The sequence below is a fragment of the Prionailurus bengalensis genome, chromosome X (assembly GCF_016509475.1).
Source record: "Prionailurus bengalensis isolate Pbe53 chromosome X, Fcat_Pben_1.1_paternal_pri, whole genome shotgun sequence".
NCBI classification, from domain to species: domain Eukaryota; kingdom Metazoa; phylum Chordata; class Mammalia; order Carnivora; family Felidae; genus Prionailurus; species Prionailurus bengalensis.
Window position 1 is genome coordinate 84,637,257 of NC_057361.1, and position 20,686 is coordinate 84,657,942.

The window sequence follows — 20,686 nt, forward strand, 5'->3', positions numbered from 1 at the left end:
GATTTATGAAAATCAAAGTATTTATGTTTTTAGATTTGCATACTTTACAAACAACTCTTTCTAGAGTTCTAGAACTGAATGATTACGAATTTAGACTGCAGCCTCTATTTGTGATACAGGTTTGGGGGCTCAAAAAAATCCTCAGGTCATGGAAAAGTGAAAGCTTATCTTCCATAAAAGTGACAAGAAGTGAAAACCATGTTGATAGAGCATAAACGGACATGATGGAGTCATGGGTATGGATGTGGCTTAAGACTGGGAAAGGAGACATGATACTGATTCATTAAGTAAAAATAGTCAAATTTCAGTGCAGGATCTGGACTGTAGGTGAAATAATGGGCCTTGGTGTTTGACAACAGGAGAATAAGAGGTGGTATCAGGGTAAGCAGCAAAGAGGAAGAGGCAATAACTCCCAAGACTGGATGCTGACAGTCTCTGGTAACCAGAAAAGGCAAATATAAACAAAGAGGTGAGCGACGATGCCTGGTGTGTTGAGAGTTGCGAAATACAGGAAGGGTGCTGCAGCAAGGCCGCCGGTCAAAGTGGTTAACTGGGGATCTGAGCTAGGCTGTGACGCGCGGCCGTCACGTGACCAAGAGCCTATGTCTGCCCAAGTCCCTCTCGTCCAGGTCCTTTTTGCTTGTCCAGACACCGTCTGCCTACTGCCCTTTGGTCAAGGGGAAAAAGCAGGAGGAAGTAAGTCCCCTTGGTCCCCTTAAATCTGTTTGAGTGTCGATGCTGCCCAATAACCCCTGGGATCGGGATGGCAGAGAGTATCAGGCCTTTCCCTATATCCAGCCCCGCCCCCCCTCTCCCCCCACCCCCCCCCCCCCGCTCCCACATTTCGGTGTAGAAAATGGTGGCCTTGGGGCGAGGTGGGGAGGTGAGTGGGGCCCCCTGGGAGTCACAGACTTAGAAATAGTTTCTAAATAATCCTTCGCTTCCACTTGCCGCCTGAAAAGAAATGACGAACACTGCGAGGTATAGGATGGTGGGGCATGGGGGAGGGGAGGTAGTGGGGGCTGACGCGGGGGCGGCGGCTAATGCCCAGGAAAGGGACGTATGTTGTCAGTTAGTCCTTCCCTCCTCCCCACTCTCCGCCCCCTACCCTGTCTTGCGTCTGTCTGCAGGTCTGCGGGTCACAGCGGTGCGCCTCGAGGAGAGGAGGCCTAGAGCAAACCGCCAGGAGAGGTCCAGGTCAGGGAAGTGGTGGGCAATGGCCCGGGATGGGGTGCGTGGGAGGACGCTGACTGGAACGGAGTCCGCAGTACCACCGCCCCGCCCCTGTCACAATGGGAGAGGCCTCTGGCAAGGCCTGCTGGGAAAATGGTGGGCTTTCGGGAAGGAGGGGGCGAGCGGGGCTAACAGGGTGCGGCGCGGTCCCCAGGGCCAGAGAGCCCCTCGACAAGCATAGGTGGGGGACCTGGGCCCCCAACTCAGGAAAAGGCAGTTATGGGAACCCGTGGCCAGGGTTTTGATCCAGCCACCAAGTGTGTTTACTCGACTCTGCCTTGTCTCCTATGAATAACTGTACTTAAAGAGGATCCTCAACATGGAAAAATCATGCAAAGAAAATGAGGAACAGCCAGAGAGCGCGCCCAAGACGGATGAGGAACGGCCTCCTGTGGAACACTCTCCCGTCAAGCAGTCTCCGGAAGAACCGTCTTCCGAGGAGCAGTCGTCAGAGGAGGAGTTCTTTCCTGAGGAGCTCCTTCCTGAGCTCCTTCCCGAGATGCTCGTGTCCGAGGAGCACCCTCCTCCGGAGCGCCTTTCTAGAAGGGACCTTTTTGAAGAGCGCCCTCCCATGGAGCAGCCTCCTTGTGGAGTGGGAAAACATAAGCTGGAAGAAGGAAGCTTCAAAGAGAGGCTGGCTCGCTCTCGCCCGCAATTTAGAGGGGACATACACGGCCGAAATTTGAGCAACGAGGAGATGATAAAGGTGGCAGAGGAGATGGAAGAAATGAAAAGAGTACGAAACAAATTAATGGTCATGCATTGGAAGGCGAGACGGAACCGTCCTTATCCTATTTAATGTGTTCGGCCTTTAATTGTTTCCCCTGATAGAAGGTTGCCACCTGAACTTTGTTTGCATTTTCTCATCTCATGCACTTTCCCCATCTCAATTTTAACTTTTTGCGTGGCTTTATTTTAGGTGTTTTGCTTGTAACTGGCATAAAATTGGGTTTTCCCCACCTACAAGCTGCAAGTCTCCCTCTCACCCATTTGCATGAAAAGGTGTACATTATATATTGTGAAGTGAAAACAATTTTCAAAAAGTATATGTAGCATCCCATTTTTGTAAAAAATGTATATTTGTATATTAATATGCAAAGAAAAAACTGAAAGTATATACTTAAATGTCTTAACAGTGGCTATCCATGTGGTAAGATAACAGGTGTTTTGGTTTTTCATTTTGCTTAATGGGAGCTTCTCATTTTTCAAGACAAACATATTTTGCTTTTGTTGAAAAAAACAATATGGGGAAAAATTTAAAAACTGTCAATCAACTTATAAAGACAATGTGGCACTTAATAAATACTTGTCAGAACTTTAAAGAATAGTAAATCCCATGTTTCCTTTAAATCTCTTAGGCAGAAAAATAAACCAGGTACTTCTACTTAAAGGTCATTCTTTTTCTTTTTTTTTTCTTTTTTTTTTCCAATAATATTATTTTAATCATCAATAATGAAAATTGAAACAATTGTTCAAAATACAATAGTAAAATAATTATTAATATTTTAATAAGAAGTTCTAACAAGTATTGGTTTCTTTTTTTTTTTTCAGTGAACTGGCACTTCCACATGACCTATCTCAAATTCTTTCATAAATGATTCTTTTTTTTTAATTAATTAATTAATTTATTTTATTTTTTATATATATATGAAATTTATTGACCAATTGGTTTCCATACAACACCCCGTGCTCATCCCAAAAGGTGCCCTCCTCAATACCCATCACCCACCCTCCCCTCCCTCCCACCCCCCATCAACCCTCAGTTTGTTCTCAGTTTTTAACAGTCTCTTATGCTTTGGCTCTCTCCCACTCTTTTTTTTCCCCCTTCCCCTCCCCCATGGGTTTCTGTTAAGTTTCTCAGGATCCACATAAGAGTGAAACCATATGGTATCTGTCTTTCTCTGTATGGCTTATTTCACTTAGCATCACACTCTCCAGTTCCATCCACGTTGCTACAAAAGGCCATATTTCATTTTTTCTCATTGCTACGTAATATTCCATTGTGTATATAAACCACAATTTCTTTATCCATTCATCAGTTGATGGACATTTAGGCTCTTTCCATAATTTGGCTATTGTTGAGAGTGCTGCTATGAACATTGGGGTACAAGTGCCCCTATGCATCAGTACTCCTGTATCCCTTGGATAAATTCCTAGGAGTGCTATTGCTGGGTCATAGGGTAGGTCTATTTTTAATTTTCTGAGGAACCTCCACACTGCTTTCCAGAGCGGCTGCACCAATTTGCATTCCCACCAACAGTGCAAGAGGGTTCCCGTTTCTCCACATCCTCTCCAGCATCTATAGTCTCCTGATTTGTTCATTTTGGCCACTCTGACTGGCGTGAGGTGATACCTGAGTGTGGTTTTGATTTGTATTTCCCTGATAAGGAGCGACGCTGAACATCTTTTCATGTGCCTGTTGGCCATCCAGATGTCTTCTTTAGAGAAGTGTCTATTCATGTTTTCTGCCCATTTCTTCACTGGGTTATTTGTTTTTCGGGTGTGGAGTTTGGTGAGCTCTTTATAGATTTTAGATACTAGCCCTTTGTCCGATATGTCATTTGCAAATATCTTTTCCCATTCCGTTGGTTGCCTTTTAGTTTTGTTGGTTGTTTCCTTTGCTGTGCAGAAGCTTTTTATCTTCATAAGGTCCCAGTAATTCACTTTTGCTTTTAATTCCCTTGCCTTTGGGGATGTGTTGAGTAAGAGATTGCTATGGCTGAGGTCAGAGAGGTCTTTTCCTGCTTTCTCCTCTAAGGTTTTGATGGTTTCCTGTCTCACATTTAGGTCCTTTATCCATTTTGAGTTTATTTTTGTGAATGGTGTGAGAAAGTGGTCTAGTTTCAACCTTCTGCATGTTGCTGTCCAGTTCTCCCAGCACCATTTGTTAAAGAGGCTGTCTTTTTTCCATTGGATGTTCTTTCCTGCTTTGTCAAAGATGAGTTGGCCATACGTTTGTGGGTCTAGTTCTGGTGTTTCTATTCTATTCCATTGGTCTATGTGTCTGTTTTTGTGCCATTCTTTTTCTATTTAAATAGGAATAATGCTGGATTTACAAGGCTGCTGTGGAACCAAATGAAGATCCTAGAGCTCTATGGTTTTCCTCCACCTGCATATGCAGGACCCCCAACCCCTATAAGATACCCTTCAAATATTCAGTGGATAGAACCCAAAGAAGGTTTCACTTACACTCACAAATAATTCCTGTGAGATTCCAGGTGAATGACACATTCTATTTCTGTCCTGCTATTCCCTTCCCTTGGACACTGCCACATCTACTGGGAATAGCTGCCTTTTTCCCTGGGTCTTGGTCCTTCCATGACCCCCACCACAGCCAAGGTGCCTGGGTCCTCCAGTTGCAAAGCTTCACTGATTTCTCTGGAGTCCCTCTGGGGCAAAGCTGAACTCAGTCTCCTACAGGTAAATGGAGAATGCCCCTCCTTCGGTTTTAATATTATACAGGTGCATATCATCCCAGTGCTGCTTAAACCTCAATGTTTTAAAGAATTCTTAGCAAAATTGTCCCTTTTTTTCTGAAAGCCTCTCGTTTCTACACTGGATTCAAACATGAGTTCACTGAGACCTGGGCTAGGAGACAAACTTGCAAGCCAGACACAATGCTATGTATTCAGAATTGGAATCTCTCCCAATAATCTCCAAAAATGACTAAGGTTTTAAGTACCTAATATTTGCCTTAGGGTGAGTTCCCTCCCAAGGGTTTCTGGCAGGCTTCCCTTAACCAAGTCAGCTGACTTGCTCAACTTGTATAAATTAGAGAGGAAGGTAAGACTTAGCCTCAAGTTAGGACATTTCCCCTCTACCCCACCCCTCATCACCAAGAAACATTCAAAAGTACTTTGTAAGTCATTGAAGTATTATCTATGTGTATGCATATACATATATATGCCTGTGTGTATCAGATATTATGATTTCTCAAACTACCCTCATAACATCTAAGATTTTGTTTTATTGTTCCTGTTGATTCTAGAAACATGGATAGTGGTTAATTTTTTGAAGTTATGACCCAGTCATGAACCCTGAGTTTGTCTGATTGACTATGTAGCTTCAGTATGTTCACTTCTCTAGAAAGTATGATTTGCAGTTCCAAAAGGATCACTGTGGGGAGGAATTCCTTCACCAAATTCAACATTAAAATTATTTACATATTTTATATATCAGCATTTCTCTTATAAAAAATGCAAAGACTGGGCTCTACCCCAGACCCACTGCATTTCCTTTTCTGTCAATTACCACACAAGTTATAGAACCACTGCTATATGCAGCATACTCCTGGTTTTAGTAAGAATAAATTATAATATAAAAGAGAATGCAGATTATTGTATCAGAATTTAAAAGGGTGAAAGGCTTGGGGCGCCTGGCTGCCTCTGTCCGGTTAAGTGACCTACTCTTGGTAGGTCTCACAGTTCATGAGTTCTAGCCCTGCATCTGGCAGTGTGGAGCCTACTTAGGATTCTCTCTCTCTGCCCCTCCCCTGCTCATGCTGTGTCTCTCTCTCTCAAAATACACTTTTTTAAAAAAGTGAAAGCCTTGTCCAAGCATATTTTTAAGAAACTAAAAACAGGGGCGCCTGGGTGGCGCAGTCGGTTAAGCGTCCGACTTCAGCCAGGTCACGATCTCGCGGTCCGTGGGTTCGAGCCCCGCGTCAGGCTCTGGGCTGATGGCTCAGAGCCTGGAGCCTGTTTCGGATTCTGTCTCCCTCTCTCTCTGCCCCTCCCCTGTTCATGCTCTGTCTCTCTCTGTCCCAAAAATAAATAAAACGTTGAAAAAAAAAAAATTAAAAAAAAAAAAAAAAAAAAAAAAAAAAAAAAAGAAACTAAAAACAACCTTATCAATTTTACTACATAAGATAAAGAATTTGGGGCGCCTGGGTGGCTCAGTCGGTTAAGTGTCCAACTTCAGCTCAGGTCATGATCTCACAGTCTGTGAGTTTGAGCCCCACATGGAGCTCTGTGCTGACAGCTCAGAGCCTGGAGCCTGCTTCAGATTCTGTGTCTCCCTCTCTCTCTGCCGCTCCCCTGCTCATGCTCTGTCTCTCTCTGTCTCAAAAATAAATGAAAACATTATTTTTTAAAAACAAAAATATATAGAATTCTTGCAGTGAAGCAAGACTATACACAGAATGAAAAGCTAAGAGGACAATAAAATAACAAGATAGATTTTCCATGACTGACATTATGGAATGCCTTGCATTCCTTTCTTCCAATATGAGAAAAATGCATCAAAAGTAAATTTAAAGTTGTTTGGTAATCAGCTCACAAAATGGTAAGCCAGCCCTGTGCCCTTGACTTTTCTTTTGTTTTTATTTTTCACTGTATGTTGCCATTTGGGGGGGATCTTCATGTCTCCAGACCATTCTTCAAGGTCATGGCAGCTTGATGGATGCTGGTTGGGCTGGATTCCATTGGAGTGAAATAAGTTTCCAGAGGCTCACTGTACCAGTTTGATAAGACAGGAAGAATCCAACTCTCTGGCTTTCAGAGGGGTGGCATTCAGGCAGGATGTGGAAGGGTTCATCCAAGTCACACTCCTCTGCAGGGTACATCTGATTTTGGTTTCTCTGCTCCAGGCTGCAGCAGGCACCAGACCCTCTGAGGCTGATGGCCAGATTGTCCTGGACATACTTACCTGGGGGGCAACAACTGTCCCCATTGCCAAGTCAGAACACTTTGCCTTTCCTTCATTTTCCCTTTCTCTTTTGGGGAACTTTTTTTAGGGGAAGAGATAAAGTCCCAAGGATTCATAAGTGGAAACATTGGTTGGGATAATCTTTAAGTAGGCAGATGTCCAACCTGGGTCTGACCAAGTAACTTGAGGCTGAAGCAGAAGGAGCTGGCTCTTCTCTGAGTTTAATAAGTTAGCCTTTCCATAAATGGGATTAGACCTCAGACAAGACCTCAAGCATCCTTCTTCTACCTACGTTGTGTAGACTCCCCAAGGGGCCTCAGACATGCCCCAGCCTGTTTTGGTGATTCTGCAGTGAACATTGCTCTGTATATGTAGTGCCTCTGATGTCTGTGTCATCCTAGGCCCAGAGGCAGAGGAGACTCCAGGTAAAGGGAATTTTCAAAGGCATGTGGTCCAACCACTTAGGAGAAAAGGGGGTTCACCTCCTGTGTGAGTACCCCTATGCATTTTAGGACCTCCTCATGACTTGGGGGCCAGGGGCATTGGTGGTAGAGGTTCAGCAGCATCTACAGCCTGGTTCTCTGAGTCTCTTAACCACCTCCATGCCCAAACAGAAGGCTAGTATTTCAATCACATATCCAAGAAGCAACTTGCCTGGGCAACCCCACAGCAAAAAGCATTGAGGACTCTGGCCCCTAGAGAAAGCCCTCTTTTAACCAGAATGATCTGGCTTTTAGGACACAGTGCTTGAGAGTGGGAGCCCATCTGGTGAGGTAGCATTGAGAGATCAGGTTCGGGCTCCTTGTAAAACACCCAGAGATCCCTTCCTCTTCCATTCAGAAATACTAACCCAAACTCAATTATTTTTATGAATAAGAAATACAATTATACAAAAAAAGAAAATTACACAGATAAATAAGAGACAGATCCTGTGTTCTAATTCATATTTGTTAGAATCAAATTCTGCATTCTCCCCACTCTATACACTCCAATTTATTTTTTAATTAATTAATTTAAAGTAAGCTCTACCCCAATGTAGGGCTTAAAACTCACAACCCTGAGGTCAAGAGTCTCATGTTCCACCAACTGAGCCAGCTAGGCATCCCACACTACCTCCAATTTAGATTGTAGTTTTTCAGGCCTTAGGGAATAATTGATTTAGAGTTAATAAGTATTGTAAGCTTGTGCATTTGGGTGAGTTTTTACATTATTATCTTTCTCCAGTTGGAAATGTACACTAGGAAGTTAGATGTAAGTGTCTAGAGTTTGGAAAAGAAATTGGCATGGAAATATGGATTGTGGCTGGTGGTACCTGATATTTAGTAAAGACCACTTGAATATTTATTGAATTGAATGAATGAAGAGCCCGATTATTGAATGAAGAACCCAATTATATATCCTTCTAACTTTTTCTATGAATATGTATTTTTCAAACAGAAGTGTGATTGTACTGAATGTACTGATTCATAACTTATATGTAAAAAAAATGAACGTTTTCTTTAAATCTCTTTACCAAGACAATATTGGTTTTAAATAGTATGGTTTTATTTTTTTTAATTGTCAATATTTATTTATATTTGAGAGAAAGAGAAACACAGCATGAGTGGAGGAGGGGAAGAGAGAGACGGAGACAGAATCCAAAGGAAGCTCCAGGCTCTGAGCTGTCAGCACAGAGCCCCATGCCAGTCTCAAACCCATGAGTGGTGAGATCATGACGGGAGCTGAAGTCAGAGGCTTAACTGACTGAGCACCTAGGCGCCCCTTAAATAATATTAGAAACTAGAAGTAAGCACGCCATCTGGTGACCAGAGCCAGAACTATGAGTTCAACACCACTAACAAAGGAGAGAGGGAAGGAGAGAAACTATTGGCTTGATATGAGGGAGGGGAATACCTCAACCCTGATTCACACTGGAATGACACAGTATCAGACTCTTCCTGGGGGCTGAGGTGGCACAAGAAGCAACGTATGCTTAGATGGTTTTTCCCTGTCTCAAGTCAAGATAAGTATATGTGTGCATGTGTCCATGTGTTTAAACTAAAAAGTCTTATACTATTTTCACTTTTTTTCTGATTGTGGAAGTTATATGTTCCTACTAGAAAATGCATATGCATATGTAGAAAAGTAGAAAAGGAAAGATAAATTACCTATAATTCCCCTATCTAGGAGAAATAATTGTTAATATTGATGTATATTTACTTATTGTGTGTATATCTCCTTTTATGTACTCTATCAATTTACTTTTTAAATATAATGTGTATTATTTTACCTATTTATATATTATACATTCAAATACTTTTATCTGTTATTTATATATTTGTAGTTATATCTTATAGCATATATTTTATTTATTCCTTTATTTTTCTTTGCACATATGCCATGACATTCATCTATATGGGTATTCTATTAACCACACCCTTTGATGGTGATGTCTATAAGGAAGATAAAATTGTTCTCTTTGATCTCAGAGGCCTATGTCTGAAGGCCACATGAATGGACAGGTCCCCCAAAGAGCATAATGTAGAGGAAAGAACACCAGCTTTGTTTGGAGTTGGGGAAAGAAATTCAAAATGATCAAGAAACTACTTTGGGCCAGGTACTTTATATTTGGGATCTTCTTTAGTCATTACAACTCATTGAGGAAAACATTATTACCTTATTATATATGAAGAAACTGAAGCTCAAAAAATATGGATCACACAGCCAATAAGTGGAAGAATCTAGATTTGAACTCAAATGTGTCTGACTCCTAAGTCAGAACTCTTAATATTATGTCTTACTGACTCCTAAAATTTCACACCTTCTTTCTTATTGCTGAGTCTAATGGTATTCATCTTTGGATGTCAGAAAAGTTGGGAACACTCCTCTAGTCTCATGGCCCACCCTTGTTGAGCTTGAATTTTTTGCTACAAGCATAAGTTTTTTTAAAAAAATATTTTTTTAGTAATCTCTACACTCAATGTGGGGCTCAAACTCATGATCCTGAGATCAAGAATCGCATGCTCTTCCAACTGAGCTACCCAGGTGCCCCTACAAACATGCTTTTGTAATCACAAAAATTAATAAGGAATTATGTCTTTCAAAATCTTTCTTTTTTAAGTTTATTTATTTATTTTGAGAGAGAGAGAGAAAGTGTGTGTGTGTGTGTGTGTGTGAGCAGGGGAGGGACAGAGAGAGATAGAGAAAGAGAAAATCCCAAGCAGGCTCTACACTGTCAGCACAGAGCCCGATGAGGGGCTCGAAGTCACAAGCTGTGAGATCATGACCTGAGCAGGAACTAAGAGTCGGACGTTTAACAGGCTGAGCCACCCAGGCATCCCTCAAAACCTTTTTTTTTTTTTTTAATTTTTTTTTTCAACGTTTATTTATTTTTGGGATAGAGAGAGACAGAGCATGAACGGGGGAGGGGCAGAGACAGAGGGAGACACAGAATCGGAAACAGGCTCCAGGCTCTGAGCCATCAGCCCAGAGCCTGACGCGGGGCTCGAACTCACAGAGCGCGAGATCGTGACCTGGCTGAAGTCGGACGCTTAACCGACTGCGCCACCCAGGCGCCCCGCAAAACCTTTTTTAAAAATCTCAAGGAATATTAAATGGCACAAGAGAAATTGAGATGAAATATTTAAAACATATTACAGATTTAGAGATATCTTTGAAAAATATAAATCTCTACTCACCCAATAGAAAATGAGCAAAGTACATGGAGAAGTAATTCACATAAGAAGAAACACAAATCACATGCACACACGCTTACATACACATGCATGCACATACACACATATTCACAGAATCCAAATGACATTATATAAATGGCATTATACCCTACATTTCATTCGACAAAATGTTCTTTTCTTTTTTTACTCAACTATGTGTCTTGCAAATCTATCTATGTTGTTACCTATTGTGATATATAATAAATACATTTTTGGTCTTTGTCCCCAGTTCCTTGCATAAAACTCCTCAAACCCTTGGAATTTCCTGAGTGATAGGAATATCTTTTGTCATTCATAAGGAGCCCCTTTTGAGTTTATGATAATAAAGTGATCTAGGGTGGGACCCTTTGACAGCCTCAAGGTTGCACTGGTTACCAGAAAGACCAAGTTGAACTTCCAGCCCCTCTCGCCAACTTCTGGAAAGAGGAAGGTGAGGAAAGCTACAGACTAAGCTATATGAAAACTTTTGAACAAGATTTGATGAGCTTCCAGGTTGGTGAATACATCCACCTCCTGGGAGGATGGCGCACCCAAGTTCTTTGAGGACAGAAGCTCCTGCATTTGGGATCCTTTTGGACCTCACCCCTGTACCTCTTAAGGTTGGCATTTGAAGGGGGTGGGGTGAAATCTTGTGGGACCCAGCCCCTAATCTGTGGGATCTGACACTCCCTCAGTGTCAGAATTGAGTTTGCTGTGCTCAAAAAAAAAAAAAAAATCCCACGTTAGACCTATAGATCAAATTCATATGTAACTGCTGCATACATTGCATAGTGTGAATGAACATACTGTAGTTTATTCAATGATAGAGATTGAGATGGTTTCCAGTGCTTTGCTAATACAACCATGCTGCAACGGCCTTTTTTCTGCTTGCTTCTCTGTGCATATACGTAAGTATTTCTCAGGGATTAGTGACCAGGATTGTGGGGTTATAGGGTACACTTAGGGTATACTGCCAAACTCACCTCTGTGATGGACATTTGGCATCTGAACTCTTGTCAGACTTGGACTGGTTTGGTCCAGTCAGACCCTTGAGGCCAAGCCTCCAAGACTTTGCCTCAAACTCTTTCCTGCTGCTTCTTCTGTCTAGACTGCCCTTCCCTTCTCTGTTAAACAAAATCTTATTCAATCATTAAAATTCAACTACACTATCACTTACTCCCAAAGGACTTCCCTGGCAGTCACCAGAGCAAGCTGAGTTAGGTGTTCTTTTCCTGGTGCTCCTAAATCACCAGGTGACTCAGACATTATTATTATCCTGTGTTAAAACTGTGTTTAGACATCTATCTCCCCTATAAGTCAGTGAATTCTTCAGGGACATTTGTGTCTTATTCATCAGCATGTACAGGACAGAAGACAGCAAAACACTCATTAAATGTAAGTTTTTCGAAGCAAATATCCAAGATTGTGAATTTGTCTTCTCTATTCCAACCTCTGTCATTCAGATCTCAGACTGCAATTGTTCTGGGTCCATCTGAGAGTCCCTGAGGCTAAGGGGAAGGCTGTGAGTATACATGTTGGAGTCTAGCAGGGAAGGACAACATAGGACAAGTTCTGTGCCCTGAGCTTGTCTGGATTCTGAGGAAAACAGCAGCAGCAGCCACAATCTGGAGAGGTCCCCACTCAGGCCAAATGGTGTTCCTAAGAGAAGCCCCTCCTCACCATTGTAGGTAGGGTGAAGTCCTAGTATCTTAGAGCTGAAAGGAACCTCACTGATTGTTCTTTTTTATTTTATTTAATGTTTATTTAGTTTTGAGAGAGAGAGAGAGAGAGCAAATGGGAGAGGGGCAGAGAGAGAAGGAAACAGAATCCAAAGCTCTGAGCTGCCAGCACAGAGCCTGACATGGGGCTCGAAATCACTGATGGTGAGATCATGACCTGAGCTGAAGTTGGACGCTTAACTGACTAAGCCACCCAGGCGCCCCTGATTGTTCTACCACAACCCCTTCCTCCATCTTTTAGGAACAAGGAGCAAACAAACAGAGGCATGAAGAGGGGTAAATTTCCCAGGCCTCCAGAACCTTCCAGTGAGTAAGTGACAGTCTGGGTCCTGCCCAGCCCAGAGCCTGGTACTATGATAGGAAAAGACAGGATTCTGTAGGCAGAGAGGGAAAGGTTAGGACCTGAGGTTCCTGAGTGGGGAAAAACATATTTTGGAACAATACTTGGAGCATCTGACCACAGAAAACCCCCTTGGGCCTAAGGTTCCTCTTAAGAATGTGACAGACACCACCTACTACCCCTCAGGAATTTGACAAAAGACCTAACTAAAAATAACTAGTAGACCATAAGACATATGACCCAGAAGGAATGATATGGCCATAGACCACCCCTCATACAATGGAGCTGAGCCAATCAGGAATGGACAACCCAGCACCTAAAACTATCAAGCCAATAAGGGTAGAACCTGAGAAGGAACAAGGGGGGAAGGGAATGGGGGGGGGGGCTGGGACCAGAACCTTATAAAACAAAGGCCCTTGCTTATTGTTGCCGGCATTCACTTTCAAATGCCCCCTCTCCATAAAGAGAGCTTTCATACTCTTCCTCCTGTCTGATTTTATACTCTATAAACTTTGGCTGCTGCTCATTTTGTGTCCACCTCTTCATTCTAAAAAGCAACAAGATGGGGCGCCTGGGTGGCTCAGTCGGTTAACCATCTGACTTTGGCTCAGGTCATGATCTCATGGTCCGTGAGTTCGAGCCCCATGTCGGGCTCTGTGCTGACAGTTCAGAGCCTGGAGCCTGCTTCAGATTCTGTGTCTCCCTCTCTCTCTCTGACCCTCCCCCATTCATGTTCTGTCTCTCTCTGTCTCAAAAATAAATAAACATTAAAAAAATTTTAAAAAAACCTATAAAAAGCAACAAGATAACAAACCCCGGGTATTGAAGTAAAAATCCTGCAACAGTACTGCCTCCCTTTGGCCCCTGTTGGGCCTGTCTTCCCAGCCCCGAAGTATTCCCCAGAAGCCTGAGTTGCTAGCTCACCTTTCCTCAGAGTCCCTTCCTTGTTTCTCTGGGCATAAGCAGAGAGAGAGACGGAGAGAGACAGAGAAGGGGAGGGGAGGGGTGAGGAAGGGACAGGAGGGGAGGAGAGAGGGAAAGGAGAGTAAGGGAGAGGAGAGGAGACTAGAGGAGTGAGGACAGAAGAGGGGAGGAGAGGACAGGGGAGGGGAGGAGAGAAGAAGAGAGGAGAGGAGAGGAGAGGAGAGGAGGTAGTCCCAGTTAGGATGGCCAGAAGCAGAAAAGAGAAGACTCTTGTCATTCCATTTCCACTTGGCTATTTGGGAGAGCCTGAGAGCTACAGGCTGAATAGGGCCTGCTGCAATCCACAGCAGATAGTCTTGAGACTAAAGTACTGCCATGGGTGTCATTAGGAAAGAATGCAGAGGTGGCAGAAGAAGGGGGAACTTCTGAGCTGGAGAGGGCCTTTCTCCTCAACTCCAGGCAGACAGGCCCTGCAAAGTAAAACCAGACCTCCATGGAGTCTGTGCTGTAGACAGACTCAGAGGGAGGGGCTCTGTTTCTGCCACAGAAGTGCAGCCTCATCAGGGAACAGGAATCCCTAAACCAGAAACTCACTCTGGGCTTCCTCAGATCCCCCAGAGAAAGGCCACGCCCCTGGATACGGTTGTCATGGCAGCAGCTGCCAGGGGCTGACTGCCTTCCACCTTGCTTGCAGGGCTGCCCTGCTTGCCTTCTGATACCTTCAACTCCTGCTACCTGAAAAGGCCTGTACTGTCCACTTTTTGTGAGCAGCTTTCACCAAGGGAATACCCCTGTAACATATTCTGAAAAACTCTGGAAGGTGAGATGTGGGGAAAAGTCCCTCCTGAATTATATAGGCTAGTCAAGGAATCTAGTAACAATAGCTGGGATTCCACAGACATGCATTCCAGGGCCAATCTTTTTCCTGGCTTGCTAGATGAATTTGGAAACATATTTAATCTTTTTCTGTCTCTATTTTCTCATATATAAATGAGGTCAAAAGCCAATTTATTAAATTGTATCCTTATAGCATTTACAAATTTATATTTCTAAATTTTTAGTCTAGTCTGAATTCAGAGATGTGCAAGAATGATGATTTGGATTTGGTGCCAAGTGGTGTGACACTGGTTACTACTAAAGTAACACATATACAATGCAAAGTATATAAAAGAAGTGACAGTGCTTGTGAATGAATGCAGCAACCCATTCCTTTTTTTTAACTATTTATTTTGAGAGAGAGAGAGCTTGTGAGAGTGCCAGGGAGGGGCAGAGATAGAGGGAGAGAGAATCCCAAACAGACTCCCCACTGTCAGCACAGAGCCTGACACGTGCTCAAACTCGTGGGGCTCGAACTCGTGGGGCTCGAACTCAGGAACCATGAGATCATAACTTGAGTTGAATTCAAGAGTTGACACTTAACCTACTGAGCCACCCAGGCATCCCTGTAGCAACCCATTCTGTGCCTTGTGGTGATCGTGGCAGCTTGGTGGTCTTGGCAGACCCTATAACCTGAAATACTCACCAAGTCAGAGGAGCACAGACCTGCGGGTGCACTACTTTTTAAACTCCCAGTCTAGTCAGCTCTCAGAAAGAATTTTGGACTAACCTAAAAAGCAACATTATCTGCTACACAGTGAGCCACTTTACCAAGGCCTAATGTCCAGGCTGTAAGCGTTAACATTCTTTCTATGATCACACTGGGAATTCCTCTCTTCTGTGTTTGCTCTTCAGAGAAGGAGTTTTCAATGCAGTCAGCTTAAGGGCTTTTGTGTGTGTGTGAGCAAGATTGATTAAGATCTACTTCATTGGGAGGAGAATATTTCCACCTATGCTCCATTTGGCTGAAGAAGAGTTCTAGAATGTTTATTCAAAGAGTGCATGGAATAAATTGAGGAACTTGTAGCAAAAGTGGAGACATGAGAAAGAATGGAAGAAAGGATCAAGTGTTCAAAGTGAAGAGATCATGTACATACCATGATAAGTAATGAAATCAGACATAGACTACAAACTAAGCAATGGATCTATAGTGCTCTGAAAGAATCCCTTTTTCTCTAGGTTGAGATAAACTATCTCCTTCTCTCCAGAAGCAATGGTGCCGTGAAGTCTTTACTGTCATAGGGCTGGCTTCTCATGGCTCTCCTGAAACATCTCAAGCAACAATTGTTTTACAAGATGTACTTTCTTTTATATTACCTACTTCTATTCCTTTCTTTTCAGGAATTACTCATTCTAGGAGAATGGCACAGCAAGTGCACAGAGTGGGTAAGTATAAAGCATATTTGGGTCACACTAATTAGGGGTCTCTTTTGGCTGGAACAGAGGAAAAATGGTTGACAAAGCCGAGAATATGTGACTCAGGTTGTCTTAAATGTCAAGATAGAGAATCTAAGATTATTCAATGGATTGTGGGATTACCATCCAGTGTTTGAAGAGAACGGCAAGGTGAAATCAGGAAATAAAGTAGATTAATTTGGTCATTTGCTTCTCCTTTGAATTTTTCTCTAGTAACTCCAATCTGCACTGGACATTATTCTCTCCAAATTCCTATGGACTGACTAATAATCCCTACCTCACAGACTGCTGAGAGAGCATGTGTGGAATAGCCCACTCCCCTATGCAAGCAACCATCCCCATGTGGGCCACATAGCAGGCTAAGTAATGATAAGGTTCCCAAATGTCTCTAAAGGACAAGGACCATTTCCTTGTGGTTTGCCTTTGTGTCTCCCCCAACCTATCCAGCCTCAATCCAAAATACTCTAGTGGATATACAAGAAATCATGACTACCTTTCATTGCATGCCCAAGATGTAAGGTTCTATCATCCCCAATATAGGTAAATGCAAAACCAGTGTTGGTCATTCAGCTTGTAACTTCTGTTAGAACTGTAAGCAGGAACTATTTCATGATTATGTATGGTTGAGGTTTAGGGGTCTCTTTAGCAGAATGCAGTTGTATAGGTAAAGTGAAAAACTCAGAATGAGTGGAGGTAATGCAGAGGTGAATTCACCTTGAAACTAATGAAGCTTACATTTCATGGTCCCTGGATTTGTATGGGCACCATATTAGGCCTCTGGGAAGGGTAATAGTTGGCAAAGTTCTAAGATGATCCCCTCAATGACCTTCACACATCCCTGATTCCCTCCTTTTGATTATAGATGGAACCTGTGAATATAAGATAACCTATGATTATGTTGCATTACATGGAAAAAGAGATTTTTCTGATGCAGAGTCTCAAATCATTGAGTCAATCAAAGGACAATCACTAAGTGGGCCCAACCTAATTGGATGGAGTCCTTAAAGAGATAGCTCTTCCTTGTGTCAGAGAGATTTGAAGCATGAAAGGAAAGAGATTCAACAGGACTGATATTTTCCACTTTTGGCTTTGAAGATAGAGGAGCCATGTGGCAAGGAATGTGGATGATCTCTAAGCTGAGAATGGTTCTAGCTACTGGCTAGGAGCAAAGTATGATCTCAGTCCTACAACCACAAGGAACTGAATTCTGCCACAGTCATGTAGGCTTGAAAAAGGGTTCTAAGCTCCAGATGAGAATGCAGGTTGTCTGACACCTTAAGAGATCCTGAGCAGAGAACCATCATAACACATCTGGACTTCTGGCTTACGAAACTGTGATCCAAATAAATGGGTGTTAATTTAAATAGCTAAGTTTCATATCTTGTTACATGGCAATAGAAAAGTAATATAAAGGCCACGCTATGTCTCTTATATTTTTGTAAAGTTCATTAAAGCAAGAATATTGACTGCAATTTAAGACTACTGTCTTCTGCCACTCCTACTTCCTATCATATTTTTGGTGGTGAGATGGGTGTGGGCATGTTTTGGATCAAGCTAACAGGAAGTTGATTTGGGATCATTTTTAGTTTGGGTTTAATTAGATAATTTATTCATGTGTTTATCAGTGCCTTCTGTGTATAATTAAGTAATTACTAGAAAGTCTTCATAAGGTGGTGAGTAGAAGCTCTAGGATTCAAACTAGGGTTGTGTGAGTCTAAGGCTAATGAGCCTAATGCTGCATTCTTAATAACTTTCATATGCTTTGCTTAACACCAGCAACTTGACAGCATTTGACATTATTTCCTACTTCATTCCCTGATCCCAAGGTATTTTTTTCATCTTGACTTCCATTGCTGTCCTATATGTACAGTATGAGTTATCAAAAATAGATTCTTGCCTTTGCTACACAAACCATGCTTGTGGCTTTGCCCGATCACATCTACAGAGGTTCATATTAATTTCTTGGTGATTTGGCATGAAATATTGACATTGACTAAGATACCATTGTAGAGGCCAAGGGCAAGATGCCCAAAATGTGGCACTTTGGCATATGGTTACTTTATGTATGTATGTATGTATGTATGTATGTGTTTCCTTAAAAAAATAAACTCTACTCCCAACATAAAGCTCAAACTCAAGACCCTGAGATCAAGAGTCACGTACTGTACCAACTGAGCCAGCCAGGAGCCCCTGGAATATTATTATTTTTAAAAGTTACTTTATTTGTAAGATGGACACTCAGACCCTCCTCTATCCTGACAAAAGGAAATAAATCTCCCATGTGAAAAGCACCCTCCCTGTATCCTGTCTTATCACCAGAGATAGGGAATTCAGGGCTGAGAAAACTGTATTAACAATCTTTGTTACTTTTTATTAATTTACTACCCCAGCCTGAATTCTGTTTAGAATGCATTACTAACTGGGGCACCTGGGTGGCTCAGTTGGTTAGGCGTCAACTTGGGCTCGGGCCATCATCTCGCGGTTTGTGAGTTCGAGCCCCGCGTTGGGCTCTGTGAAGACAGCTCAGAGCCTGGAGCCTGCTTCAGATTCTGTGTCTCCCCTCTCTCTACCCCACCCATGCTCATGCTCTGTCTCTCAATAATAAATAAACATTAAAAAATTTAAAAAAGAATTCATTACTAATTGAAGCTCCCAAAGTTAAGTTTTCTTTGTCCTGTCAATTCCTCACAGATTTATTTAGTCTCTGTCTAAAAAGTATAAAAACTAGCTGCTTTGGTCATTTCTTTAGGTCTCAATTTCATTACAGGGCCTCTGTGTGCACATAATAAAGGTTTTTTTTCCCCTATTAATCTGTCTCATGTAAATCTAATTCTTAGTCCAGCTGGATAATCTTGAAGGGTACGGGAAGAAAAATAATTTTCCCTTTATCCTTCTAGATTCTTGGCTGAGACCAGCGACCCACTGTAATAAAAGATTAACAGGAGAAAAACTAGTTTAATAACATATTTATCTCCTATATATGTGGGAGAAACCCAGGAAAACTGAGTAACTCCCCAAAATGGCCCAAGTCACCACTTTAAATACCAACTCTAGCTAAAGACAAAAAATGTTGGGAGTGGGAGAGTCAGTTAAGGGAGGTTACTAGGCAAAGCTTAGTAAACAAGGGTAAGGTTGTTATGTAGATTTAGGTCTTTGCCTTTCCCATTGATAGGAGTTTCTAGAGATTTTTTTTCTTTAGTAATCTCTACATCCTACATGGGACTTGAACTCAGGATCCCAAGATCAAAACTCATGCTCCACTGACTGAGCCAGCCAGGCAAAGCAAGAATTTCTAGAGATTTAGTCACCCTTTTTTTTCTTGGTACACAGAGAGAGACACCCTTACAAATGAATGTTTCCCTTTATAAATGTAAATGCCTCTTTCAAAAGGATAACTTCTACTTAGTTTTCAGAGCTTTTCCTGTGGATGCTGGTGGGTTTTTGTTTTTGTTTTTGTTTTTGTTTTTGTTTTTGTTTTTTAAAGAAAACCTAAAATAATCCTTGTGCCAAATATACCAAAGAGACACATTTGGGGGTGGCAAATTCTACTCCCCTTCAGGACACTGACATGACACTGTGACTGTAATCATTAAGAATATTTAAGATAAGAGGCACCTGAGTGGCTCAGTGGGTTAAGCACCTGACTCTTGATGGGCTCAGGTCATGATCCCATGGTTCGTGGGTTTAAGCCCCAAGTTGGGATCTGCACTGGCAGTGTGGATCCTGCTTGGGATTCTCTGTCTCCCTCTCTCTCTGCCCCTCTCCTGCTCACTCTCTATCTGTCTCTCTCAAAATAAATAAATAGACATAGAAAAAAAAGAATATTTAAAAATTTTTTTAATGTTTATTTATTTTTGAGAGAGAGAGAGTCAAAGTGCAAGCAGGGGAGGGGCAGAGAGAAAGACAGAGAAAGAGAGACAGAATCTGAAGCAGGCTCCAGACTCTGAGCTGTCAGCACAGAGCCAGATGTGGGGCTTGAACCCAAGGACTGCTAGATCATGACCTGAGCTGAAGTCAGGTGCTTAACCAACTGAGACACCCAGGCACCCCAAAAGAATATTTAAGATAAGAATTTGCACAAGAAAATTTAAAATAAAATCTTAAACCCACATAAGGAAGAAACTTGATAGAGTTTGACAGCTGTTTACTCAAATTGGACAATACTAAAAATTTGCCCATCAGCAATAATGAGTAGTAAAGCTGAAAGTTTTATCAATAATCATAATAAATTGATTAACTATGCAAAGGAAAGATTGAATTATCTTAACATTTTCTGTAGGAAAAAATGATATTACAAAGCTGTCATGTGAAGAGAGGACCCAAGAGTTTGTAGCCAAAAAATTGTAGGGGAAAAAATTAGAGGTGTGCCAGGCAGTTAATTAATAAAAATGTTATTTGGGATGAGAGAAAAACTCTCTAAAGGCCTGATAAACAAGGGAAGTCATTTTAGATTTCTTTCTAAGTCACCATGACTGTATATAAACTTTGTTCAAACCAAAATCCTGGTTTATGGCCCACCACACATGCCATACATACATTGTACACCTGCTTTGTGAATGAGTAGCCTAAAGAAAAACCATCTTGACCTTGAGATATGGATAATTGCTCTTACTGCCTGCATTCCTTTACAGTAAAACTCCCGATTCCTGCCTATATGCTAACCTATAGTCTTTTGAGCTTTTACAAGGTGTAAAAACTATATAGCCCTGTAAAGACTATTCATTCTCCAGAACACTTTTCTTTCCTGTGAAGTGTTCTCCAGAACACTTTCTTTTCCAGTGAAGGATTTCTTTCCCAGGCAGCTATCCTAACTTGGGCTC

The 20,686-nt window shown here is 42.1% G+C and overlaps 1 protein-coding gene across 2 annotated transcripts; it reads left to right on the forward strand.

The window, feature by feature from the left end:
* Window positions 1-276: 276 nt before the first annotated feature.
* On the forward strand, window positions 277-2,623 carry TCEAL1 (transcription elongation factor A like 1). Of its 2 annotated transcripts, none has more exons than XM_043569900.1 (3): window positions 277-696; window positions 1,131-1,197; window positions 1,541-2,623. In XM_043569900.1, exon 3 carries the CDS (start codon window positions 1,553-1,555, stop codon window positions 2,030-2,032), a length of 480 nt encoding a protein of 159 aa, XP_043425835.1. In that variant the 5' UTR covers window positions 277-696; window positions 1,131-1,197; window positions 1,541-1,552; the 3' UTR covers window positions 2,033-2,623. The 2 variants fall into 2 exon arrangements, with proteins under 2 accessions (XP_043425835.1, XP_043425836.1); XM_043569901.1 differs by lacking the exon at window positions 277-696 and adding an exon at window positions 848-981.
* Window positions 2,624-20,686: the final 18,063 nt, after the last annotated feature.